Genomic DNA, 27960 nt, shown 5'->3' on the forward strand with positions numbered 1-27960 from the left:
GCTGAGATGGGGTAAACAGCCCCGGCCCGGCAGCGCCGCCGCGATTGGCTGCCGGTCTCCGCCGCACCGGGAGGCCGGGCCGGGCCGGGCCGCCCTCGGGGAGCGCGGGCCGGGGCCGGCCCGGTCGGGCGGGCAGGTGCTGGCGGTGCGGGGCCCCTCCCGCCCGCCGCGGAACCGAGCGCAGCGCAGAGGGGCGGGGGCCGGCACAGGTGAGCGGCGGGCGGTGCCGCAGGCCGGGGGCGGAGGTACGAGCAGACGGGGACCGCGGGAGGCTGGAGGGGAGCGGGAGCGTCCCCGGAAGAAGAAGCAGCAGCGAGGGGCGCGGCGGCGCTGGGGACGGAGGCGGCGTATGCCGGCGCGGTTTCCCGGTAACTACAGTTACCGGCCCGACTCGATTACAGGCGGCTCCCTGGCGGCCGCTTCCCCCGGGCCGGGCCCGGCGCGATCTCGCCCTCGTTGCCGACGAAGCAGGGGCGGGCGGCCCCCGGGGAAAAGCGAAGGGGCCAGGCCCCGCCGCAGCCCTACGCGGGCGGCTGCGGCCCGTGAGCGGCCCCGGTGACGGGCGGCCGGCGGCTCCCTCTCTGATCTGCCCCCCGCCCCGTCTCTGATACCCGCCGGGGAGCCGGGGCTTGCTGCGGGGCTCCAGGAGCAGAGGGGTGGCTCTTCCCTCCCTCTCCCCGTCGTTTTGTAGAGCGGTGAAAGAAGCGAGTTCAAGCCTGTGGAAGGTCGTTGAGGCCTCTTCCGCGCCTTCCCCGCTGACATGGCAGTAGGGAGGGATCTCTGCAGATGGAGAAGGTGCCCTGAGGTCTGCTCCCTTCGCTGCCCAAATTCTTCCTCACCTAATGGCAGCAGCAACAGGCAGCGTCCTCCTGGCCTGCTTCCCCAGCAGCACGGGCTCTCCACAGCCTGCTCCTTCCACCCTCCCTCTGAAATGCTCATGATTTCTCCCTGGCCCTTCACCCCAAAAGCTTCACTGATCTCGCCACCTTCCTTCTGCCAGTCTCTAGTCACAGCAAACTGAATTTTGCTGATCCATATGAGCCATTTTGTTCTCATCCTTGGGCTTGGAAAATTCAGCTTTTGTCTGCATTGCTGAGAACCCACTCAAGACAGTTGAACAGCCGTGATTAACAGCAGTAATGGGAATAGGTAAGTTAATTAATTTTCCCATTCACAACTTAGAGCCAGCCTAAGGAACGAAAAAAATATTTTAAAAAAAAGGACTTCACATAGAACATATTTTGCCTGACCCTTTGAAACAATAAGAACAATAAGCAGGAAGTCTACTCACACAAAGGCAGTTTACAAAATGTATGTAGGAAGGGCAAGGGCAGAAAAAAAGATGGCAATGTCTGAATATATGCAGCTATTTGTATTTTTTTTCGCTTCTTCATGGTATTGAAGATCTAATAAGTATGGCGAATGTCACACAATTGCAGTGTAAGAGACCATATTCTCCTTCTTGCCTGAGGCCAATGAGAGTATGCTCTGGTGCTGTAACACTTATCACTGGGGACAGCACATTGTATCTCAGCTGAGGATGACGTTTTTCCACAGCTAGAATTCTTCTCCCATTGCACTCCTCCTTCCACCTCCCCGATATATTTCCAAACCTATTTGTTTTCATCTAGCCTTTCTGAATGTCTCACTAAATTCCCAATGTATCTGTACTCTTGAAACCTACACTGTAAAAATGCTGAGAAATCAGATCTGGTGAACTTTTATGTTAACCAGAGGTGTTTCAGCAGATCCATCTTGACTTCCAGGGCTAAATGCAAGGGAAGGAGAAATAAAAGCAGATTGGAATGGGGATATTAAGACACCAGGCCTGTCTCAGAGAAATGTTTTGTAAGTTAGTGGCTGCCCAGCTAACTGTCATCCACCGTCTCCTGTAGACAGATTGATCAGGACAGCTGTCCTCAGGAGTTTCACTGCAAACCCCACTAAACAGTATTTGCAGCTCATCCTGGCCTCAGAAGATGTATTACTGACACAGTTGTGGGCAATTTCTTTTCCTCTGTTCAGAGAGATTCTGGTTGCATTTTAATCCCCTTCTCCCCCTCACTCACCCACCCAATCTAAATCTGTTCCTCTGTGAACCTCCTTTCTACACTGTGAGTGATCTCTGCTGTGGTTTCCTTTCCAGTGAAGAATTCAGGTAAGTCAAATTGACTCCTTTATTCCACCTGCGTGATGCTTTAGCTTGTCTCAAGCTGAAAGTCATACCCCAGGTCCCAGCAAGTGCACATCTGGCTTTCCTTTCATTAAGCTAAAATGTCCTTTACATCAGTCTGCTCTGACTTCTGCCTGAGGGTGTGATTCCATAGATAGACGAGCAAGTCCTAGCACTTACCCTGCCTGAAAAGCAGCTTTCCAGGTCTTGATGGGTTTGTCTTCTGCTGCTTTAGTGAGGTGGTAGCGGGGATCTGGCAAGCACCCATGCTGCTGTAAGGTGAGTGTCGGGCATGTACAGCAGAGAATTGGAAAGGAGGAGCATTATAACCAAGCGTCCATTAATTCACTCCACAGAACTACTGACCTGTCTCATGACTGTCATGCATGTTGTGATGCCTCAAGCACTCTCCTTTTTTTATTTGGAGTCAATATCACTTAGCTGCTGGAAGCACTACCTGTTTTGACACCTACAGCCATGCTTTGTCTGCCATTTGTAACATAGTTGACTCTAAACCATCTTTAAGTTCTTACTCATAGATTTGCTCATTATGGACACTGTGTACATAAATCTCCATATTTAAAGTAAACATCATCCTCATTAGAAGTTGTGAAGACTTTGTTGGACTATCACAGTTGATGGGCTCTTCCATACAGTAGGTTCCATGCAAATAGGGAGCTCATCATCAGTGAACAGTTTCTAGTTTTTAATAAGCCAATACCAACCTTTTACTTCCTAAATTCAGTTAAAATAGGTTCATTATACAGTAGCATAAGAAAACTAGCTATTTTACATTCTGAAGAAATACATGATTTCATGAGAATTACCATGTAGGAGGGAAGTGACAGGACTGAATCTTGGAACAAGGGACTAAAACAGAGCATAAATCTAGCTGTCCCCCACAATTTCTGTCCTTGCTCTACCTGAGCAACAGTATTCTCACTGCTGCTGCAAGGAACAAAAGGTAAATGACCAAACATAAATTGTTTTGTTTTCTTTGAAACACACTTTCTGACAGGCTTTGAGTATTTTCTCTAAGCATTGTGGATATTTTCTTAAATATTGAAGCTATAATTTCATGTAGGAAATTGTGTACAAAATACATTTTGTAAACACTGGTTTAAATGCTGGTCTGAGGGATTTTTGGTAAATGTAAGTTTTCGTACAGGGTTAGGAAAAGGAGACATTTAACTAGAGAGAGAGAGAAACACGCATAGATTCTTTACATAGCTGAGTATCTCGGAAGGAAGGAGCAGTAAGAAACCACCACTTGCAACTTCTTAAATTATTTGTATGATGGGTGAAATTATGTGCCCCTGTGCTTATTGTATAGAGCCCTATAACTCCCCCTCCACAGACCATATTGTGAGAGCCACACTAGGCAAGAAAGAAAGAAGACTGTGGCTGTGTTCAAGCTGTCATGGGCTGTAGGTCACTGCTGTTAGAACTTCTGTTTGCAGAGCAGAGTTTCCAGACTGCCCAAACTAGGTCAAGGATGCTGCTGGTGGAAGGGCAGTATAAAGCTACCCTGACCTTTTTCTTCCCTCACTCCTGCACCTTTGCCAATAATGCAACAGACAAATTGACTAAGATGCCATAATCAACTCACTAAGCATGTACTCCTAGGTGAGTACCACCTGGTTTGGGGATTGAATGCCAAGGTGAGTTGGGAACAGACAAGGATCCATGCCTCCATGTCTCTTCCCCCCCCCACCCCCCACCCCCCCCCCCCCCCGCACACAGGCAGAGTGGTCACTCTAGGTCTAAGCCGGAAAACATACCTCCAGCAAAGCTAAAGATAGTGACTTTGTGCCTGGTAGAGAGGCTGGTAATGGCACAAAGCAAAGCAATTTCAGAACAAGCTCTGATTTTTAGCAACTTGTTCCAAATCCACACTGAGGCAACTCTGTCGTAACCCTGAAGACACACTTATGCTGTAATTATTAACTGTTTGCTTTTTAAGACATGTCTGTTTATCTTTTCTGTAAGCCATCAGTAAATCTATGGACCTTATTTTTTAGATGTTTGCTAAAGCTACATATAAATGTATAGATCTTATAAATACTGGAACAGCTTCTTCCTAAGAAACACTGCTTATAAAATACAGAGCTATTGTTACTGTCATACCTGCTGAGTAAATTTATTCTTTTCATCAATTATCAGGGATGCAGATTATATCACAGTAGGTAATATGCTCCTGTTGTCTCCTTTAGCTGCCATTTAAACCAGTTAAAATGAAAAAAACTACCAATATAAATCTTGCCACCTAATGTTCCACTTTCAAGTAAACATTGCCAACCCCAAATAATTTAAAATGTCTTCCTTCTGTCTGTCATTCACCCTAACATTAGTTCCTGTCCTCGGAGATCTCACTGACAACCATATCTATCCTGTCATGAAAAGGCTCTGAAAAAGGTTCACTTTCTTCTCTGGTCCTTTTTAAAATCCTGTGGCCTGACTAACTACTATCACAGAAAGATGTGGAGAAACTTCCTACATGCTTCTTGCAAGATGTGTCTTCAGCTGTGGAAAAATATACTGAGTCCTATAAAGTTCATGAGTAGGAGATGTTTACAAAAATAGTATCTGTATCAGATCCACAGAGGCAGGAATTATCCTCTGGGGATGTATGCTTCTCTGTTGGCCTCCTGCCACTGGCAGTATGGATTCCCCAGTAAATGCTGCTTCTGGCAGAGATCTCTGTAATTGCTTCATAGAAGTAATGGAGTAGATGCCACAAGATTTAATTCTACATCAAGCTGTATTAGCTACTGATGGGATTTTCATGTGGACTGAAAAGGAAATGAGATAGCAAAATGACTCATACAGTTCTTTTTTGTTCAGAGGTACTTTGGTGCAGGAGACAAACAGAAAGGCTTTTTATGAGGTTCAAAGTGTGAAAAAAGTAGTGCCAATGTAGTTCAGATCCTGAAAGTGGTAACTTATCTGACTTAAGTAGAAGGCTGGGTCCTTTCTAGCTGTGAAAATATTTGAGGCTGTGTGAATCAACTGAAGATTAGAGAGGACAATAGGTGAAGGTATAGACATGGGCTGTGTTTGTGTTTTATGTTGTAATATAAGCTCATGCTTACCTACACTCACATCTGAGCAAATGTGACCTTGTTCTGCCTGCACCCAGAGGTCATAAAAAACTTTGAGAGCATATTAGTTCAGACAGAACTGAGACAGAACTAAGCAATCCACCCCCTCAACAGTGTATTTATCAAAAAATCCTCTTGGGTGTTTTGTCCCATATTGCTGAAGAGAGGTAATGATGAGCACCAAAACATTTTTTTTTTCCTTCTCCTGCATGGTGAGTTCTCAAATTAGCCGATGCTGCCAAAGTAGAGGCACGCACTTTGGATATCCTGGCATCATCTATTGGAAACTTACCATTGACGGAGTGTCCCAAATTAAGCACAGTCTCACTCAGAGGAATGAAATATGTCGATGTTAGCCAGATACCTTAAAAACACATTTGTTTCAATGCAGGTTAAATTTTTAAAAACAATACATTTCTGAAACAAATTTTAATAATTAGATTACAGGTAGCCCACTGCTTGCCTGCTTTTTATGTGCTGGGTTGACATACCTCTCCACTGTAGAAATTCTTAAAATTTGTTTCAGACAACAGACAGTGCACCCATACCTGCTTTGCTGCAAGATCCCTGTTGTGTGACCTCACTTATTTGGCAGTATTCTATTAAAATACAATCACCTTTCTTTATAAGACGTAGGTTTGACGTATTGGTACAAACACAAATGTTCAATGCTCAGTGTTCACCATCCTTTTCTCACCTTATCTTGGTATTTCCCTTCCACTAGTTTTTCTTAAGGATTTGTAGTTTCACAGTTTTTCAGAACCACCTTGCTGGTTTGTAGATCTTTAGCAAGTATAATCTTCTCTCATTATTTTCATCCATGTTTGATTTTTATTCAGAGTCATGCAGAAGTGTCACGTTCTGTTCTATATATATTAAGTAAGATCTCATCTTTCATACAGTTCCCATTTCTAGACTTTACAGAAGACATAGAAAAGGAATTTACCATCTGGAGATGTGGTAGTGCAGCTTGTTCTGTTTGCATTTCACCAATGCCTTTGTAGCACACTGACCTACTGCATGTGATCATGCATCACCTTCTATTTGAGCATGGAGAACCGTCACTATCTGGAACTGCAGCTCAGTATCAGAGAATTAGTGAGTCTAGCCTGCTTCATCTGTCACAAACTTCACCCACTCAGCAGCACCATTCTGGCAAGTATCTTTCATAAATCTGTTCTGCATCCTTGCATGTCCTTACCTTGTGTCTGAACCAGCTAAACGCCTGCTCACATGGAATGAGACTGGAAGTAGGCTGGACCATGCTCTGAAATTCCAGTTTCTTCTGCCATGGGCCAGGGCTTTTCCAGCAGCACATTAAATGGGAAGATGAGTGAGTTCACAGATGAGGGACGCTTTCCCACTCTCCTCCCTGTCAGGAAGGGTTCAGCAGATAGTAACAAATAAGGAGGAAAAAAGAAAGGAGATTCCAGGAATGTAAGAGAGGTGGAACTTGGTGAATCTCTTGACAGTCACGCTGAGAGTGCACAGGTTCCTCACCATCAGGCAAGTAGTGCCAAGAGTGGAGGTCTGAGGAGGTGGCTTTGGAGGGTCAAAAAGGGTATATGGTATGCACTGGGAAAACAGTCACCACCGATTACATAAATGTGAGGTGTATATTAGGGTGCAGACATCTTTGATGCAGTCTGAGTCTTATTTTGCCTTTTTTAAAATGTTTACTTCATTCTCTACTGAATGTCTCGTTTCCATACAGCAGATACTTCTTCTAAATGTCAGTTGAACCTATATTAGTGGTGTTGCTCAAACTGCATTTTAAAAAATATTCTGCAAGCGGTTAATGTGCTTTTTAAATTCCAAGTGTTATGTAAAAAGGCACAATATTTTTAGCCTTACAAAATATCAGTTGTCATCGCACTCTCTCCCTTTGATATATTGGAGATGGGGGACTAGAAGCTCACAGAAACTGTAGATACTAATTCTTTCAAAAATAAGTGTTTTTTTCTGCACTGTGGCTTTGGAGTTACACAGATCTAATAAAAACATGAAAATACCCAAAACCTTAAAATTGAGTCTGAACCAAGAAAGTAGTTTTTACTTAAAAACCTTGTGATTCTTACTTAAAAACCTCATGGCCAAATTCTTATGTCTGGAATAATGATAGCATAATGTATCCAGAAGCAAAATAACAACTTAAACTGTTCACTCATACACTGACAGAATGCCCCTCATATTTAAAAAATCTCCAGAAGGTACCCTCTGCCATATAACATAGAGCACACAACTGCTGTGAGTAGGCTCTGGCAAATCAACATTGACTCAAACTATTTTTGGAATCAAGTCAGGCCTGCTGCTGTTTCTGGAGATGTGAATACATCTACCTGCTCTGTTATGCTGCTGCACTGTATAAGGAATATGGTGGGATCCAGAACGCTTGCCTCTATGCTTGTTTGGTGGTGACGTTTCCCTTCCCATTTGTGTTTACAGGCCTTCTGAGGTCAAACGTTTTCACCTGCTGACAACCACCTTAATAAGCACATTGAGCCTTGCTTCTTTCTGTGTTCACTACTGAAATTTGAAGAACAGGATCAGGCTGCCTTGCTACCATTTCTTCTTATTGACTTGCAGCCCTTGACATCCTGATGCTTGGGTTCATCCAGAAGCCTCAGGTGCTTCTGGCTAGGAGGCATCCCCTACCAAAAGCAGGCCAGGAAAGAAAAGGATCCTGTTCTCAAACCCGGTGATCCTTAAAGGAAATCACATGACTTCCTGGGTTTGGTGGCATCAATGCAATTCAAGAGATGGCCACTAGAAACTCCTGGAACAATAATGTTTATTGTTGCACCACACAGCATATGGAGGCATATATATCAGTACTGGGCTAAGGCAAAAGCCATGAAAGTACAGGAAAGACAATAGTCACCAGTCTGGGCAGCATTATTCCCAGCAACTGGTAACCCTGTCACTTCCCAGACATATGATGGAGTGTCTTGGAACCGAGCAGCTGTGGGGTGAGAACACCTGCTGATCAGGACTGAGGAGGGCCTTCTTGAACACTGCTGTGCTTTTGTGCTGGCAGACAGTCATGCTGGTTTTAATTAAACCTGGTTGAGTTTGTGACTGGCCATCAACCACAGTTGGGTACCCCTGCCATGAATCACTAGTGTTTTTAATGCCTGCAAGTACTTTTTCATAGAATTGTTTGGGTTGGAAGGGACCTTTAAAGGTCACCCAGTCCAACACCCACCTGCCATGTGCAGGGACATCTTTTGCTAGATCAGGTTGCTCAGAGCCCTGTCCAACCTGAAGGGCAGTGGTTTGTCTTTACCCAGCATCTTTAGTCCAGCCAACACTGTTCTGTTTTTTTGACAGAAAAGCAATTTTAAATGGAATCAAGACATGCACTGATTCAATATGTGGGGTGTTTTCACAGTATAATACTATAATCAGCCATCACAATGTTTCAAAAAGTTGCCCACTTCTCACATTCTCATGTGTACTAGGCCTATTCTTACATAGTAAGGCCCTGAAACATAAGGTGCAGTTAATGCAAGAGCATGTCTTCTGCATTTAGGGGGATCTTAGTTTTTCTATGCTCTTACAGGAGGCTGCTCTCCTTTCTGTCTCCCCAAAGTTGGTTTTAATCTGCAGTAGGCAAGAGAACATTTATTATACTTTCATATTTACTACTTCTTCCTCAGTTTACTGTCAGCTGGGAGAAAAAATTGAAACAGCTGTAGATGAGAAGAGTTCTGGTCTCATGGTCCCTCAAATCAACAAAAAAAGACAAATTCTGAGTCTAATGAGTCATTTCAGCCTCAAAACCAAACCAAGAGCCTGAGAATATGGAATATTGAAGAGTCAAAAAGAGTCTAGAATTTAGTGTCCTCCTGATTTTGGCCACAAGCTAAGGTCACTAAGTTGACTTCAGTCTTTTGGCACTAAAGGGCTGATATCTGTCTGCAGTGACATCATGGAAGCAAAGGGTCAGGAGGTTTGCCAAGTATGTAGGAGGCATGGTCATCATAGTGATCTTCATCAAGGCAACTGGAGAATGCCTTGGTTGGAGGAAATGCATCTCCAGAAATGTACATCCACAGCTGAGCAATGCTATGTCTTGAGCCCTTGCCCAAGCATCTACTGCTGACAGGCAGGGATGGTTCACAGTTAAGAAGAAAAATGGTAGTCAATTGATTCAGAAATTAGGCTATTCCTCTGTCATCTCATCACACCTCTGGAGAACCCAATCTGAAAATTGTCAATGACTTCATAATACGAGATGGAACACATTTTGAGGACCTCTGCTGAGTTTTGAACAATAGCTGTGGCTACTGGTCTCTCAATATCACTTAGACTAGCTATAAAGCACTTGCAGTGGTGGCCTGTAACTGCTACCACCCTATCCTCCACAGCCAGTGGCTGTCCTGCAGTGCTTGATCACTTTGCTAGGTATGGAATGAACTTCGCACAAATCATCAGTGAGGCCTGTCATACCCTTGTATTTTCAACCGACTAAAGTCATACTCTGCTTGAATCACCTTCATCTCTCTCTCATAAATTGTCACTTGTCGCAGACTCCTAGCTGCCACTGAAGGTACAGTGGCTCCACTGCAAGGACCTGCACAGCCCTGTGAAACAGTCAAAGATTCTTGTCTTAAATTAACTAATGGAATTATTTAATGTAAATTAACTAGCAAACATACTAGCAGCCACATATACTAAATCTGGGAACGGCAGAAAACTTCATATAGCTCCACACTTCTTGCTTTTGGAAAACAAGGGCTTGAGGGGCTGCACCTCTTAAAGCTGTACTCAGATTGTGGTTTGCTGTGCAGTTTGTAGATAACATTTGGCCCGATGTTTTTTGCAAGCAGACTCTTGGACCATATGCCTATATTGTCTATTTGGTTTGTCTGTTGCTTTGTTTCAGGGCCTTGGTTCCTTGATCATCTATGCTGTGTAAATACTAGGTTTTGCCAGGACTCCAGTCTGGAGTTAACAAATTATTTGGTTTTGTGAGGCCCAAAAGAGAGGGTAGTTTGCTTCAGGATCTACACCCTACAGATAATGCAGGTGTGGACTACACCAGGCTTCATTCTTCCTGACCAGAACAATCTTATGTATTCCTAATGTACTCACAAGTCCAACACGCCCTGACATATGCATCTCATTTTTGTAGGCACGCTACAAAATAGAGAATGAGCAGTCTCCAAAGCCTGTCCCTGCTTATTTGGCTATCATCTCAATTATGCAAGAAAATAATAGCACTGGGATAGAAGGGGGCCACGTGAGGACTGGAGTGACCAGGATCCTGTCCTAGGTTAATGTTACTGAGACTGTCGATCAGCATCTCTGTCCCTTCAGCAGCACCAGATGCTTCTCTGGGAAGCCACCACAGAACTTCTATTATATGACATAGGAGGAGTCTCAGTACAAGACCAGGGGAGTTGAGAATCTGCTTTTGCCTCAGCTCTGTCACAGGGAGGATGTGGGTGAAGAACCCTTTTCCAGGGACAAAACACCCTCCCCCCACAGATCCACACACTGAAATTATCCCTGGAACTTTTTGTCAGAATCTCCCAGGATGCAACAGGGTGTGCACCCAGCTCTGTTGAGTACATACATCGATCTGATTATACTCGTTTGCAGGAAGGAGCATGGCTTGTTTGTGCCATGCTTACAAGACTACATAACAAAATGAAGAAAGGACACCTGTACCACAAGAGCATGGTACTCCGCGGTTGTAAGAGGCTTGCACCACACACAGGAACTCTTTAATTCGTGGACTGACAGGTCTGTGTCTTTGACAGTCAGTTCTGACAAGCAGTATTTGCCAGAGAACAGCCAAGTATGTCACTGCTCGCTTGTCTTCCTGGTGGCAAAGGGGTGGGGCATATGGTTGAGGAAATGGCAGGGGTATCCTTGGAATGTGGAAGTGGCTGATTTCCAAGCAGAATGGACTCTGGTGGCCATCCACACTCAGCTGCATACACAGCCATGCTCCAGTCACCCAGCAGTTCTTCAGCTGCATCCCACTGCCTTGTCCAGGCCTTGGGTGTCTGCTCACCGGTTTCCAGAGTTGCAGAACAGCTCATACTCCACCTGGGAAACGAGATACCTTCTGGGACAGCCTGCTTGCTTCCCTCATCCCTCAGGCACAGAGCCCAGCAGCAGCAGCGAACAGAAGGTGTGGGAGAGCGGTGTGAGGGGAAGGAAGCCTGCCAGTGAACAAGCCCCAGCAGCCATAGAGCTGCAGGCATGCCGCCCTGCTGAGAATCGGACACGCAGCAACTCAGCAGGAAATCTTGCTGGCAGGAGACAAGGAAACAGCAGTGGTAATTGATCTGGGAGCTGCACCCCTTGCCCAGGAGCCTCTGCCATGCATCTGTCTAGGAAAGACTTGCCAGCCCTGCTGGAAATGGAGCTTTTTCCCTGTAGAGACACCACCCCAGACAGGGGTCTTCCTGGCCACTCTGATGCCCTGTCATGTGCTGGCATGACCAAGGTCACACCACAGAGATCACAGAATCAGAGAATCATCAAGGTTGGAAAAGACCTTGAAGATTATCCAGTCCAACCATTAACCTCACAATGACTGTTCTCAACTCCACCAGATCCCTCAGCGCTGGGTCAACCCGACTCTTCAACCCCTTCAGGGATGCGGACTCCACCACTGCCCTGAATACTTTCCTCCCCCTTATTTGTATGTGACCAGTTTGCCTCACTAAAAAGTGTTTCCTGGCACAGCAAGGCTTTGGGCTTTTTTTCTTTACAGCTTATGGCTTATTCTAGTGTTTTAGGCAGGGTAATCTAATTGTATGTGTATGGCCCGAATGGCCTTTCAAAGTATGTACATATGTGTGTGCGTGCCATACAATACTTTCATAGTGGGATTTGAAAACCCACAGTGACACTTTTCAGAGATCAGAGAGGCTCTGTAGCTGCTAAACAGATCCCATTCTTGGGGAGGGACACTTCCAAAGTGTGCTTTGCACCACAAACTCAGTTTTGAAGGGAAACAGCAGAGATACTAGTTATCTATCCTGGGTAGCTGGTTGTTCAGGGACTTCTCCAGGAGAATTCATGACCTTTGCAGCTAGCATTCCTGACTGTGTGCCAGTTTCACAGATGCAAGAGGATGATGAGGCTCATCAGGACTGGAGGCTCTGCCATCTCCAGTGCATCTCTCTGTGTTTGGCACCCAGCTGACAACACGCATCCCACAGCAGGGCTGAGGCACTCCAACTTGAAATTGCTGTTTGGTCAGGAGAAAGGCAGCTCCGCATGCATCACAGCCTCCATAGAGTGGAAGCAACAGTCGTGGCAGGTGTCAGCTTATGCCAGATGTAGCCCTTCACATGGGGGATACCCGGAGAGGGCTGTGCTGTGGGAGCACAACAGATCCCAGGAGAGCTCTTACCAGGGTGCATTACACCTGTTGGTCTGTACGGATGCAGACAGTTTGCCACAGGTGGCTCTGCCCTGGACGCTGTGGGCCTAACCTCATCTGTACCTCTTGGCCCAAGGACCAAAGCGAACCCATTATATATCCCCAACTCTTCCAGTAGGCTCAGACATAGCATTTCATACAGCACAGGGAAAGCTTATGAGTATCAAGTTTAGCATTAATCAATAAAGTGTGGTTAGACTAAGCAGAGGTTATAGGACTAAAGAAATATTCGAGATGCAACACAGATAAATTTTCATTGGTTAGGAAAAACATGGACTCCAATGTGGCATCACTGATTACTAACTCACACTGAGATAAAATAGCACTAATTGATCTGTTGATAGGGATGGAAATTATACAGATGCAGATGTTTTATATTATTAACACAACTAAAGCACCCTGTCCAGCATCTAGATTGCCTTCCTCTGACCTTAAACCTACTGTTAACAAAAAGATTCCCATCTGCAGCTACGTGAAACCTCCTGAATCTAGGTATGACCTTCTGCCTGACAAGTTTAATTCCCTGATAGTGTTCTTGTAAATAATCCTTCCTTTTGCATTCAAGGACTTATTTTTTCTTCTCTTATGTCTACTTTTTTCATTTTATAGGCACCTAACCACTGCTAGCATATTCATCTCAGTGCAGTACATGAATTTGCCACATAACTTCTGCATGGCTTTATTCTTTATTTACTCACTGCATGACATGGCTGAATTACCAGTGGAGATTCTTTATATCTGTCTCCATGAAAACTCAGTCTCTCTAAGGCAGGTTCCTTGAACTCTAAGATTCTAAGCTTTGATTTGATAGCCAGTACTGGGGCTTGCTTCCTGTCACTCATCTCAAGCCCCCAGCTAGAACTGCATACTCTAAATCCCTCCAACCTCTCTGGCTGTCACTTCACCCATGGTGTAGAATAGCATTCACACCACAATATACTCCAAAACACCAGATCAGTTTTTTCATGGCATGGAACAGCCAAAGTGATTTATGCAGAGGACTGCTGCTAATTCCAGAAATAACAAGGTCTGGCACAACAAGCTGAGTATACCTGCTGATCCATCTCTGTACCCAGACAGCTAAATGCCTATTCAAAACTAATATTTTGCTTCAACTAAAGAGACTGACTACAACTGTGTACATCTCAAGGCACTAATTTCAGTTTGCAGCAGAAAAATATCTACTCTTCCAAAGAATTGCATGAAGAAAGGTTGCCAGCATAAGGAGATTTTTACTTTGTTTACAGAGGAATCAGAACTTACAGAGGGAAGTTAGTTCGTCTTCATCTCTGATTAGAAAAGAACAAACTTTAAATCCACTGTATGGCAAGCATGAAATCAGATTAAAGTTTCCCTGTGTGTATTATGATGTATTCCAGTTAGAGAATTCTAGCTTTCACATGTCCAACCTGCTAAACTCTTCTCTGTTTCATATTTATTTTATCATAGTGAGGAGATAGTACAAAATGTCTAAGAGGGTGTGCTTTTCTTGTTCTTATTCCCACTTCACTTGATCTGCCTTCATCACCACATCAACGAGACAATCAAACATGCAAGCATCTGGATTTGTGGGGATTTCATACCAGAAAGTATGAGAGCGCAGATTTTTTTTCATATTCTCTCAGCACTTTTTTAATCTCAGTCTGAGACATTCTTTGTTTCCTCTGTAGTCAGGACTAGCCCAGGGAACAGTGGCAGAGTATCTGAGGTCACGCTGATTGTGTAAGGTGTGCTCTGATGTTCCAGAATTTGGTTAGCTCTGAACTGACATCTTTACCTGACCAAGAGGGAAAACGAATGTCTGCACTAGAAAAGTGACAGTGTTAGAAGACCCAGTACAGAGATACCCTTCCTATACTGTATAATTATTTTTTTATTTGTGCATTACTCATGGGAGGTAATGGGGCTGATGGCATGCCAACAAAAGCGTCAGTAACCTCAGAATTATTTAGCACCCACACAAGAGCTATAGATCCCTAAACAATTCACAGCCATAGATCAATGGCTGCAGCTATGTAAGAGATGCTCAGTGCTACACATTGCTATGGGTGACATTTTCATATGGTATGTAAAAATGAAAAACCCCACAGAGGTCCCAATTTTTCCAGCTGTATTAGCTGGTTAAATAAAAGGTTTTACCTCTTTGTACAAACCCTGTCTGTAAAATTAAATATTTGTTTACAGTGGATTTCCTAAGCCTTGATGAACCTCTTTGCATAGCTCTCCAATATGAAGATTTTGCAGTAGTGCACACTGGGAGTCTAACTGGTGTGGTTCGTGGCTTAACTCACCCACCTGTGAGTAAATGTCAGTACTGAAACGTACCTATGTTGATAGGTAAGTTTTAGGAGCAGACAAGCCCCAGATCTCCTGAGCATTACCAAACACAGTAAATCTCCAGGGAAGTTTCAAAGTAGTAAGGGTATTAACCCCAATATGAAGGCCAAATTCCAAAGGTAAAGTACAGCAAAGCACAGGAATTGTCTTTATTGGTATCCCGCCTGCCTAAGAGGCTTAGAAGCAAGAAGAAAAGTCTGGGGTTGAAAATTCCACGCTCTGCTCTGCTGAATCAGGCTGTCCCTGGTCTAGAGCAGGGCTTAACGGGGGTTCCTTATTTTTCTCTCAGCCGCCACTGAGAGAAAAATAAACTCGATGTGCCGCACAGGCAATCCAGCAAAGCGATTCAAGCGACTAGTGTTTGACATAAAACGGTTCAGTGTTTGCCTTGCAGCCAATACAAGAAAAAGTCGCTTTTCTGCACGGTGGAGTCATCTGACGTTTAATTTCTGGACTACTCGGGGCGGGGGGGTAAGGGGGGTGCGAGTCAGATGCTCTCGCAGCTGGGTCGTGCGGGGAAGAGGCCAGTGGGGACCCTGACTCACCAGAGCTGCTGAATTTCTTCCTAAATTCCAGCTCAGCGACTGAAGAGCAGTCCCGGGCTAGGGAAGGGGGGCAGTATGGCCCTGCTCTGGCACAGCGGGAGGGAACGACACCGCGCTGCAAGGCGGCGGGAGGAGAGCCCCACAAACATTTCTTCATCGTGACCAGCGGTAGCCACGGAAATACACCCTCTCCCTCTCCCTCTCCTCTCCCCTTGTCTTGCCTTGCAGGTAAAGCCGGAGGGGGCGCGCAGAGGCTGCCAGCGCGGGGCTCCCGGCGGGGCGCGCCGCGCCGTCTCCCCTTACCTCATCACCACATTCCCCAACGAGTAAGCTCAGCTGTTCGCGCAGCCTCTCTCCTTTTATGGTCAAACAACTTTGCCTGGGCGAGGCTTTTTTCGCGAGTTGGTAGGCCCGCTTGGGCTCAGCAGCTCCCCCACCTTTCATTCCTGCTGCCTTTCTCGGCAGGACAGGCCGAGCCCCAGCCCCGCTGTCTCCAGCCCCGGGGGGGAGTGGGGGGGGACGACATTTCCGTCTCCCCCATCCCCGGAGGTGAGTCTCTGCTCAACGGTTTAACGAAAAAGCTTTTGTCTGCGGCCCCGGGGCTGGCGTTGGGCGAGCACTGCGGCGTCGGGGGTGCCGCTCCCGCCGGGAGGGTCTCCTCACCTCCTGCAAAGTGTCTCGGGCGATTTGGGCTCGATTGACGGTCTTGGCTCGTGAGTTTGGTTTGGGTTTTTCATTGTTTTGTTGGTTTTTTTGGGTTTTTTTCCTTCGCTTGTGCGTGGGTCTGGTGAGTTTTCTTCCCTCCCGGTGAAATGGAGGCAGCTTAGCGCTCCCGTGTAGCTCCAGCGGTGGGGAAGGGGGGGGGGGAGGGGGGGGTGTTGCTGGTTTTGCTCGAGACAAGCTGCCTTTTGTGTGTGTAGGGATGAGTGAGACACCTATGGAGCCTTTTTCCAGATGTGCTTGAGAGAGGAATCTGGAGCTCTTTGTGCATGAAACTTCTTTAATTTATGAGTTTCTGTCTCTCTGGGAGTGCCCTGAGGAAGTGAAGACGCAAAGACGCAACTGCTTGCTAAGTTGTAGAACTTCCTAAAGGTTTAAATATGTTTGCGTACATTTTTGGTGGTTTTCCTCCGTTTTTTGTTTGTTTGTTTTTTTGTTGGGTTGTTTGGTTTTTTTTTGTCCCCCCCCCCCCCCCCCCCCCCCCCCCCGCACAGGGAGGAGGCAAACCCAGCATATGTGTGAGAAGTTTGTAGCTCTGAATGCCCCCCTCCCCCAGCCCGGTTATTTTAAGGCTCTACCTTCCAGCTTGCATAGCTGATAGGACTTTGCTCTCTGAAGCTTTTAAACTTTCGGCCAGGCTGGGAGAACTTTCTGGAAATAGACTGTATGAGAGGATGAAAATAAGCATAGCTCCTAAATCTGTTTAATCTGTTCACCTCATATTCTGTACTTTTTGCTTCTGGCTCCTCTGAGTTGGAAGGAAGTTGGCAAATTGGGGAAGTACAGATGCGGTGTGTCAGTCCACTGCGCAGGGCTAGCTTTTAGGGGTGCTGGAGCCAAACTGCTTTCTGCCAGCCGAGGTGAAAAAATAACCTTGGTGCTCCTCATCTTCAGGTTTTTCCTCCTTTTGCTACCCCAGGAAAGGAGCTGAGGTTTTGAAAGTGATGTCTTGGGGTCAAAGAACTGAAAGTTGTCTGGGTGCATAAGAGGTGGCAGACCCACCATGGGACCTTCTGGGAGGTTTACACCTGCTGCTGAAAGAGGTGTCACTTGGTTCTGTCCTCCTAATTCTTGCTCTCTGTTAAACAGTGTATGAGGCAACTGAGTATCCTGACTGTGTCCTTTAGGGCCAGGTTTCTTCATAGCTCCACATGAGTCATCTTAAATACTGTTACAGCAGGCAGAAAAATCTCTCCCTTCGGGGTAGATTGTGAGGACGAGAAGGATTTGAGATTAGGGCTGCTGGTGTGACACTCCCTCTCCAATAGCTTTTACAAACAGCACCGCAGGACCTCACATAAGCCATGTGGTTTTGGTAAGGCTTAGATGGCACTGGCAACGCTGGGGGGTGACTCTCTGCAAGTTTGGTCTGTGAGGGATGTGGACTGATAACCAAAAGTGAGGATGAGCAAACAGAAACGGCTTTAAGTGCACATCATACTGGAAAGTGGGCTGCTTTGGGTTAAGGAGGACAGCAGCTGCTGGTAGCACAGCCAGCACTTTTTTGCAAAGCACATGATGTTCCAAGACTGTCTCTGTGTTGACATGGGTCATGATCAGAAGTGATGTTGTCACCGTGATGTTCTGCTCATAATACTGTCCATTCTTGTAGAACTACTACCAGGTGGTTCATTATACCATAGTGGAACAGGCAGAAGTCTCTAAAGAAAGGCTGGAGGTCCTTTTCATAGCTTCTGTAGCACAGTGGGAGGCTGCAGACTAGAGGGGGTTGGTCAGTCCCTTCTGGCTTTTAAGTCTGTTGACCCCTACAAGTCTGAGATATTGAGGACAGACCTTGCTAATTACTCTTCTGCCTTAGCCCTTTCCCATGCTGAATCATGCGGGAGATGGCTCAGCACAGCTTTTTGGCTGCTGCTTGCAGTTGCAGCCTCTTCCTCCTTTTGAAAAGCCCAGAAGAGTTTGTCAACATGCACGCGACTCATAAGCCCTGCACATCAGGAGCAAAAAGTGCAGAAGCATGGACTTAACGTTTGTCTGTATTGTCACACTCTTGTGACCTAAAGAAGCTGTTACAGGTTACTAATATCCACTGAGTCGTGGGAGCTCTTAGAATGGGGCATGCAGGTTTTATCAGCAGCCATGGATGCATTAGCAGCAGGCGGATGTTTGTGGCACCAGGGCTGTCTGCTCTTGTCAGGGCGAGAGAGGCCAGCAGTGTGGAGGGGCACCGATTTGAACATGCCAACTTGAAGTGCTGGCACGGAGCCCCTGTGCTGGCAGAAGCTCTATTGTGCTGGGGTGTTAGGGGCACTATAGGCACGCCAGGCTTTACAACAAAGCATCTGGCTTTGTAGAGATTTCTAGCACAGATGAGATTTGAGGCCTGTATTGCAGGACTGAGTGAATCCTGGCAACGCGGCTCTCCTCATGAGACCTACGGTTCCTGAACAGCTGATTTGGTGAGGCTGTTCTCCGGCTGTGCGAGGCTGCTGGCGGAAAGGAGTGAGTGGAGAGGGTCTGTATGCATGCTGGGAGCCACCACTGCAGCCCCGGGGAGTGGCTGGCATCCCGGGGGTGGCCAGAGCTGCTGTCACCCTCGCTAGGGACAAGGAGAGGAAAAAGCGAAGGTGAGCTCTGGTAGAGCAGGGGGGGCTGTGCTGGGCATGTAACACCAGGGAGTCCTCACCCACCCTGCTCTGCCTCTGCTGCAGCTGCCTGTGCTCCCCCAGCATGCTGGAGGTAAAGGGTGGAGGATGCAGGGGCTGTGCCAGCATTGGGGGGTGAAGGGCAACTTCACTGAGGTCAAGAGGAATGGGCTGGTGTTACTGGGTAAGTGGGGGAGAGGAAATGCTGATTCCAGTTCTGGGAAAGCCCCTGTGTGGGGGGGGTACCCTCCTTAGGGTGTGGGGGGGGCTTGGTGTGTGCAGTGAATATCGCTCGTTCTGGCAGCCCACAGCTCCTCTCCAGCATGTGTGCATGCAGGGTTCTCGGGCAGCAAAGAGCTGGGTTTTCTCCATGGCAAGAACCCCTTGGCAGTTGTTGAAATGGTGAAGTGTGCTGGCTCATTCCAGCAGTTTCTGTTTCTCCTTTATCCTGTGCTGATCCTGGAAGTGTTCTGTGCTTGCTCAGGCACCTCAGCCTCGGGCCAGACTTAAACTCCCGTATCCCCCTGTTTTACTTGTTCCTCTCCATTAATTTCCACTCTGGCCCAAGGCTGACTTCATATAGGTTTCTCCCCTCTTCCCTTCTGCCAGGTGCTGAGAAGATGGCCTCTCCTGGTGCCCCAGGGACCCGCATGACATCCTCAGTCAGTATCAACATTTCTACCCCTTCCTTCTACAACCCGCAGAAGAAGTTTGCTCCTGTGGTTGCCCCTAAACCCAAGGTGAACCCCTTCAAGGCTGGTGGTGCATCAGAGTCATCGCTGCCCCCGCCTCCTGGAGCTGGCACCCAGCGTGCTCAGATAGGGAGGGTGGGGGAGATTCCATCAGCGTCCGTGCTGGCAGAAGGTAGGTGAGGGTTGGTGTGGCAGATGTGAATATGCATTTCTAAATTCTCGGGGTGTGAGGTCTGTAACTGGGCTAAGCATGAGAACAGGCATAACTGCTGTAAGTGACAGGTACTCTTGCTGTAGAGGTTGGCAGGTTCCAGAATGAGATAAAGTGATTGTAAAGGGATCTCAAAGTATGTAGTATCTCCATTAGGAAAGAAAGCAAGAAGGCAATCCTGCATTGCACTGATGCTGGAGGAATGCAATGGATTTTTCATAGTATTCCCTGAGTGCGTAATTGTTTAACTGCATCAGTTTCTGGCCAGCATGTCTGAGAGCAAATATGTTGCAGGGAAGTTTACTCTGGTGGTGATGAATCATGCTGTTCTTCTTGATTCATCTCAGGTCAAGTTGGTTGTCTCTGGCTGTAGAGATCCTCCTTGTGGACTCTGCAGTTGCCATCTTTGCTGCTGGAGATGAGGAGGAAGAAATAATTGCATGAAAAAATGGTGGAAGCTATCATAAACAGGAAGTGAGACTTGGAGTTTGTATGGCTTGTAGAGTTCTGTACTTTTTCCTAGTGGTTTGGGTTGGGTGTGTTTTCCTGTGTAGAGTGACATCTTGCTTCAGTGTGGTTTTCTTTTTGTGTGTGTTTTAAGTTGTTTTTTATTTCCTGTGGTGGTGGTGTGATATATTTTTTGTTGTTGTTGGCTGGTTGGGTTTGTGTCCTTGAAGAAGCAGAAGGTTCTTGGTTGTGTGGCTCCCCAGTTGGAACTGATCAGCATGGGGCCACTAGAAATTCCTCTAGGGACCTCTTGCTAATGCATATTAACCCAAGACTCTCTCAGGGTGCATCTCAGTCGGGACACACGTGTTCAGTTAATGTGAACTGCTGTTTTAAATTCCTTTTGCTGTATAGCATAGGCTGCAACACTAATGTTTTCTAGGTTAGCACGCTAAGTTAGTGGGTAACTGACCTGATGGTAGGAAGGCTGGTTCTGTGCCCAGAGCAGACAAAATATTAAGCCATTTCTTCTGTTTCTCAAGTCATAAGGGCCTCAGCGTGTTGCTGCTTCTGTCTCCTAGAATTGTACCAGGTAAATCTGGTGACCTTTTTCTCATACATTGTTGTCGGGAATCTCATGTCTGTACTCCAGGGTCCCATCTTAGGCTTTATGATTTTATGCTGTAGTTGTGCAGATTAGGGATGTGTCTGTCAGAAGGTCTCAAATTGACACAAATACATTACCTGAAGTCCAAAAGAATGTTAAAAATTATTTTTCAATATACAGTGCGAGTGGAGGATTGGATGATGTTTGCTCCACCTCTCCTTTCCTTGTAAAGCTTACTGTGGAGGAACTAACTTGACAGAAGGATTAGCAAAAGAACCGTTTGGCTTAAGCTGCTGTGTCACCATCAGGAGAAGGCTGCCAGCAATTCATCTGAAGTACAGATGAACCACTAAAACTCAGCCATGAGAGAAATGCATCTGATTTGATCCTTCCCTGATGCATCTCTTCAGTCCTTCTCTCCCTTTCTTATACACTCCCCAAACAAGCAGTAGTATAACATAAATCCGTAGCAATTGGTCTCTTTGTTTGAGAAGGCAGGATGGCTAAATTCATATTGCTGTAGGAATGTTATATTTAGTATTGATCATTCTATAAATCTGGTAACTTTGTGAGGAACTGTTTTGTTTGTATGAATAATTAATAAAACAGGCTTTTAGTTCATCTGAAACAATGTGAGCAGATCAGGGCTTCATTTCTGCAATTATTCTTTATCATTTCAGTAAACTGAAAGGCAAGTATGTACAAACTTGATCCCAAACTGTCGCTTCAAAGAAAAAATAACAGCCTAGTATTACTTCCCTGCTCAAACAGAATTTCTGTGGCACAGGAAGGCTTGAAAGAGGTTATGCATTCCACTGGGTAATAAGATTTTGGCTTCCGTTTTCTGAAAGGGCAGTATTGTTTCCCTTAAGTTACAGATAAGAAGTCCTTATAAAATCTGTTGACAACAACTGGTATAAAGATGAGACAATTTGTTTACTGCTGCTAAAAGTTGCAAATGGAGCATCTGGAGTGAAAAACGATCTTTCACCCTACTGCTTCTTGGGGCTAGCTCGGAAGAAAGGTGGGTCTCCAGAAGAAGGGATGTGGAAGTTAAGCCTTATTGTCTTCAGTGGGTTTTGCTGCTTGAATAAGAGGACAACTTCTCCCATACATGGTGCAGGCCAGAGGATTGACATTAATTTGACTGTGGTTTTTGCCTGTTCCACCCCTTCAGCAAATATGAATAGGTGGAAGCAACGAAGTTTTCTTTTAGGCGATTGAGGTACTCTGATGCTTTTCAGCCTGCTTAAAAGGGTTCTGGAAAATTTCTCATGTCCTAATCCCTGTTGGGTGTGGGGACACTTTAGCCTCCAAAAGGGAAGCTGTTTTCATCTCCCAGAAAACTAAAGCAGTTTCAAAGATTCCTCATATGCATAAGGGGTAGTTGGTCTGCCTTTCCTCCCCACCCCACACCCAGCCCCAGCTTGTTTCTTTTAGTGCTTACTAGCCAGCTACAAGGTGCTAGCATATTTTCGTGTAATAATGCAGGTTCTTCAGGGTCCTGGGTTGTCTTCTGGCATTCCTTCTAATGCTGCTCTGTATACAGTAATCCGAACCAGTTAACTGGCAAGAGAAGCATATGCTAAAGACTGAAGATTGAGAGTAGTGGGATATGGCATAGTAAGGCATATTTTTGCAATTATACAATAACTATTCCCCAGTGACGAATTGCAGTAGCTAGTGAGGAAAGTTTATATGATGGCCTGTGGCTTTGGACAAGGTGAAAGCTAGTCTGTGGAGTTCAGTTGTCCTTGATGTGTGCTGGCATTCCCTGGGTACTTGCTTCAAATCCCTTCCTGGGGGTTGTACTGGCTAAGAGTAAGAAATGACCCAAACTTGCTTTATTCTCATTCTTCCCCATAGAGCTGCCGCTGCCACCTCCTCCCCCACCTGGAGAGGAGTCAGGTTTTTCCTCAAACTGTGCTTTTCCTCCACCCCCACCACCCTTTGAAGAGCCTTTTCCACCAGCCCCAGAAGAAGTTTTTACTTCTCCTCCTCCTCCTCCTCCACCGATGTTTGATGAAGGGCCTATGAGCAAGGTACCTGCCCCACAGGTGAGTAGGGTCAAGAGAAGTATAGTTTCTTGTGATGCTCTGTGAGTTGGGACAGCCTCTTGATCCTCTCTGAACTCAGCAGCAGGAAGCCCTGAGATCTGGGAAAGCAGAAAATGCTACCACCCCATGGACCAGTGTAAGCTAGGGTCAACTGGCCAGGCTACAGCTCTGCAGATGAAGGACCTGGGGTTCCTGGTGAGCAGTGAGTTGAATGTGAGCCAGCAATGCACCCTTGTGGTAATAAAGGCCAACCACATGCTGGGCTGCGTGCGTGTGAGGGTGCTCAGCAGCAAAAAGATGCTGGTTATTCCTCTTTTCAGTGAGGCTGCATCTTGGAGAGCTGTTTCCAGTCGGGCTCCCCAGTATAATAACCCCAGAGGAATACTGAACTAGATGAAATTCAGCCAACGGTTGTAGCGATCGTTGGGGGTTGGAGCACATGGTGTGAGATCGGGGTTTTTTCAGCCTGCAGAAGACGAGGCCAAGGCAGGGATCTAACTACAGTCTGCGATACGTAAAGGAGGGCTGGAGAGAAGACAGATTATTCTTACTGGGGCACAACAAGAGAGCAAGAGACAATGGATGCAAGTTGTGGCGAGGGAAGTTCCTGTTGGACAGAAGAAAAAACATGTTCTCCTCCAAGGGTGGCTCAACAGTGGCATGGGTGCCCAGAGAAGCTGGGGAATCTGCGTCCTTGGGGATGGTCAGAAATCACTTGGACAAGGCACTGAGCAACCTGGTCTAGCTTGGGAGATAGCCCTGCTGTCAGCAGGGTGTTGGATTAGAGACTTCCACATGGCTTTTCTCACCTAAATCTGTCTTGAGTTTCTTTGGGCTCTGCATTTTCCCACTATTTGTAGACCTTGGAGACTGTGCCCTGGTCATCCTCAGCAACTTGCTATCCACTCCAAGCAGCAGATCTGTACCACAGTACAAAGTGTCAAAATCTGCTATTGTAAGGGGATACACCCACTTCTCTGGCTGTTCCTGTAATGTGCTCTGCTCCCTCTTTCCTCATGGACGGTGGTATAGGTACGTGGCAAGATGAGCAGCATTGATCTTGAGATTGACTCACTGTCCGTAATGTTGGATGACATGGAGAAGAATGACCCCTTCAAATCACGGGTGAGCTCTCCAGAATGTCACAGGTGGAAGGAGAGGTGTCTTGTTCGCTGAACACAGGTAGTGAGATGGGTGCTACTGAAAATTCGAATGTCTGTATAAACCGTAGCACAGGAGTGTACACAAAGGACCAGAAAGCATAAATCTTGCAACCTGTCAGGACTGCTAAATATGTAATAGTGTGGGAGCTCTCAGCATTGTGGGTCTGGAATAGCTGCTGACTTGCTGCTGTAGACATTTTCTCTTCCACCTTGCTGATAACTGCTTGTTTCTCTCTGTGGCTTCACTTTACAGATATCTCCAGGATCCCCATGTTCTCTGGAGAAACCATTGGCCCCAAAAGCCCATGTGGAAATACCGTCTGCACCCAGAGATACTCCTCATTCCTTTCCTTCCAAGTTCACTCCAAAGCCAAGTGGAAGCTCACCTTTCAAGCCCCCTGGAGTGGATTTCACCCCCTTGCCAACCCCATGGGCAGCCCCACAGCAATGCAAGGAGCCCCAAGCACCAGTTCCTCCCTCCCCCGCTGTCCCTCCTGCTCAGCCTACCCCTAAATTCACCCCACTTCCTGTTGCTGGCTCTCCTAAGTCTGGGTTTAAATCAGGTGCCAGTGTTCCCATGGCTCCCTCAAACTCAGCAAGGTATCCTACCTCCCTTCAGACTCAGTTCACTGCCCCTTCACCTTCAGGTCCCTCCTCTCGGCCACAGCCTCCCAATTTCACCTATGCCCAGCAGAGGGAAAGACCCCAAGTGCAGGTGAAGCCACGTCCCACAGAACAACCTGCTGCTGCGAAAGACACGGTAAGGGATAGGACCGTGGCACCAGTGTCTTTGGACAGGCACAGCATCACTGGGAGTGAAGTTGGAGGATGAGGAGGGAGAGTCTGTCCCAGGCTAAGGGAGGCCATTACCCGTCTGAGAGAGAAATGTAACTGGAGGCAGTGGTGGAGAGGGATGGGACTCTCTTTACATAGGAGGAAGGAAGCAAGCACAGTGGGTGGTGTTCCCGAGAGAGAGGGGGAAAGTAAAGGCGAGAGAAGGAAGTTGATTAGGGATGGGGTGGGAAGGAGCTTGTCTGTATTTGTTCTTTGTGATGGAATGTTTCCTTTTTATGCAGCATAAACCCACAGGTTCCAGTACAGATCCACCTAGGGGAAATTCCTGTCTGACCATGAAGGAGGTAGAAGAGCTGGAGATGTTGACCCAGAAACTAATGAAAGACATGGAGCATCCACCCCCAACAGAGGCTGCTACTTCCGGTGCGTTCTCTCAGTGGACAGCAGCAGAACTAAGACTGGTGGGTTTTCATCTCTCCTAATCCCTTTCTTCTTCCATTGACAGAGCTCTGTGGCTTCTGCCGGAAGCCCCTATCGCGAACCCAGCCAGCTGTGAGGGCCCTGGACTGCCTCTTCCACGTGGAATGCTTCACCTGTTTCAAATGTGAGAAGCAGCTGCAGGGGCAGCAGTTCTACAATGTGGATGAGAAGCCCTTCTGTGAGGACTGCTATGCTGTGAGTCACTGGGATGACAGTTATGGGAGAGAGCTGAGCTTGCTGTGGTTGCTCTCTTGCTTTCCCTTCCTCCTTCAGTCTTGCCTGTCTGTGGTGTAGCTTCCCAGGGATGAAGGAATAATGTGTTTTATTTGTTTCCTTCGGGCTCAGGGGACCTTGGAAAAGTGCAGTGTCTGCAAACAGACCATCACGGACCGGATGCTGAAGGCCACTGGTAACTCCTACCATCCCCAGTGCTTTACCTGCGTGATGTGCCATACTCCTCTTGAGGGGGCCTCTTTTATTGTGGACCAGGCCAACCAGCCTCACTGCGTGGATGACTACCACAGGTACAGAGAGCGCACATGCGTGTGACGCCTGAAAGAAGGCAGATTCCCTCACACCTGCTAAGTTTTGCTGCGATATGAGGTTGTGTTGTCCATGTGATCTGTTGGACATGAAGTTAAAAATGAGTTGGCAATGTACCTTGTAGTAGTTAAGGTTTTTTTTCCACCTGAACTTCTTTGTGATTTATTATTCTTCCACTGCTAATACCGTTGTATGGCAGTAAAGAGAAATTTGCATTGAATGTCACCACGGTGGTCATGGTCTCCTCCACGTTTTTGTGTTTTGCAGGAAGTATGCTCCACGCTGCTCAGTCTGTAGCGAACCGATCATGCCAGAGCCTGGAAAGGATGAAACAGTGCGTGTGGTGGCTTTGGAGAAAAATTTCCACATGAAATGTTACAAGTGTGAGGTAAGCCTGGTGGCCCTGCTCTTCCTGCCTCTCCTACACCCACCTGGGAAGCTTTGTGGTCTATCCTGACCAAACACTGAGGTTGTTTTGGATGAATCTGGAGCATTTTTGAAGCAGTTTCAGGAAAAGATTAGACACTGACAGACAGCAGATCCATGAGCAAGAACTGCGCAGGGTTGTAGTCTCTTAACATCCCTAATACAGCAACTGTGGATACTGGGAATGTGCAGGAATCACAGAAGGCGTTTGCTTTTCCCTCAAAATAGTATCTCCCGTTAGCACCATCAGAGACAGAGCCGTGGGCTGTGAGCCATTATGCTGATCCAGGGGGGGCATTTCTTACATCCTTGAATGCGTTTACCCTGCTGCTGGTTGTCACTGAGCGCTCTCCCTCTTTTCATTCTCTGTTTAGGACTGTGGGAAGCCTCTATCCATTGAAGCAGATGAGAATGGGTGCTTCCCACTGGATGGGCACGTGCTGTGTATCAAATGTCACACTGTTCGTGCCAAAACGGCATGCTAAGGAGCTTGGAGGGGGCATATGCCAGACCCATGCACTCAGTGCTCTTCCCCTCCCCACTGTTGTCCTGTCCCTCTGCCTGACAAGGCAGGCTGTTACCAATGGTGACTGTGCCAGCGCAGTTCTTTACTCATGTAGGATTCACTGCTCTTAGACTTCCCTCTGCACACCCACCAAGCAAGGACCTATTCTGTCACCACTTCCTGGCCACAGCGTATTCCAGGCTGGGGGCTTGATCAAGGTGAGTGCACAATCTGTGTTCCATCAAGACGCTGGAGGAGAAAGACCAGATCTCTACCACCACCTGGTGGAAGCAGCAAGAACGACCTGGTGGCAGGTGCTGGGAAGGCCGAGTGTTCTGTTCCACAGAGCGAAGAACCATGATTTGACCTTACAAGGTGGAAACCTCCATCTCAACACCACTTCTGTCTCCGATTTTATTTTTTCTCTTGTGCCACCTCATTATCAAGATGTCTTCCCTTGCCCCTTCCCTCACTCCTGGGTTAGAGTGGAGGCAGAATGTATTGGGAATTTCTGTTATTGTTGCTGGAAAAACCTAACCTACTATAGCTTTTCTGTGTCTTAATGGATTTTACTGGCTGTCTTGTCACTTTTTTTTTTCCTTAGCCAGATTGAACTGGTGATGTTTGGAATCCTACTCTGTTCCTGAGTTTGGAAACTTTTTTTAAAAAAAATCTTTTTTCCCTCCCCAAAATGAATTGTTTCCCAGTGTGGTTTCTGGACAGCCAGGCTGGGCACCAGAGTAGCAAAGCAGTCCAAAGAACGTGTGTTTACAAATAAAGACCGTCATACGGACAGGCAGCATGTGGTTAGGAGGCATCTCAGTGTGTGAGTGAGGATTCAGCAGACTGAGGAACGTCTCCACATTCCAGTAGGGATTCTTTTTCACTGCTGTCAGTGAAAGCTGCAGTGTAATTGCAATGTACTGTCTGGCTCTAAGTGTTACTGCACGGAGCCCTGTTTCCTGGACTAGAAACTCAAACTGAACAAACCTTTTGAATAACTACACTGTCCAACCACTGTTTGCATTCAATAAAAAGTGGTGTTCTTTGCCATGAACGTGTGTCTGCTGTATTTGTTCAGGTACCCATGAGAATTGCTGTCTCACACAGTAGAGACTCTATAGTTGCTCTTCCACTTAGGCTC

The 27960-nt window shown here is 46.8% G+C and overlaps 1 protein-coding gene across 6 annotated transcripts; it reads left to right on the plus strand.

Moving 5' to 3' along the window:
- The first annotated feature begins 15 nt into the window (after positions 1–15).
- ZYX (zyxin) lies at positions 16–27873 on the plus strand. 6 transcript variants are annotated; one of them, XM_074895627.1, is made up of 10 exons: positions 16–209; positions 19500–19754; positions 22714–22904; positions 23937–24029; positions 24321–24827; positions 25144–25285; positions 25368–25537; positions 25688–25866; positions 26153–26273; positions 26686–27873. In XM_074895627.1, exons 2-10 carry the CDS (start codon positions 19511–19513, stop codon positions 26794–26796), a joined length of 1758 nt encoding a protein of 585 aa, XP_074751728.1. In that variant the 5' UTR covers positions 16–209; positions 19500–19510; the 3' UTR covers positions 26797–27873. The 6 variants fall into 6 exon arrangements, with proteins under 6 accessions (XP_074751728.1, XP_074751774.1, XP_074751764.1 ...); XM_074895673.1 differs by lacking the exon at positions 16–209 and adding an exon at positions 15772–15792; XM_074895663.1 differs by lacking the exon at positions 16–209 and adding an exon at positions 15798–15890.
- Positions 27874–27960: the final 87 nt, after the last annotated feature.

Source organism: Athene noctua, chromosome 1 (genome assembly GCF_965140245.1).
Source record: "Athene noctua chromosome 1, bAthNoc1.hap1.1, whole genome shotgun sequence".
Lineage (NCBI taxonomy): Eukaryota > Metazoa > Chordata > Aves > Strigiformes > Strigidae > Athene > Athene noctua.

Excerpts from the sequence above, each read along its gene's own strand:
- ZYX (XM_074895627.1), top strand. The coding sequence starts at position 19,511 with ATGGCCTCTCCTGGTGCCCCAGGGACCCGCATGACATCCTCAGTCAGT. Across the intron at positions 24,828-25,143 it reads CTGCTGCTGCGAAAGACACG|CATAAACCCACAGGTTCCAG; the intron begins GTAAGGGATAGG and ends CTTTTTATGCAG. Across the intron at positions 26,274-26,685 it reads TGAAATGTTACAAGTGTGAG|GACTGTGGGAAGCCTCTATC; the intron begins GTAAGCCTGGTG and ends TTCTCTGTTTAG.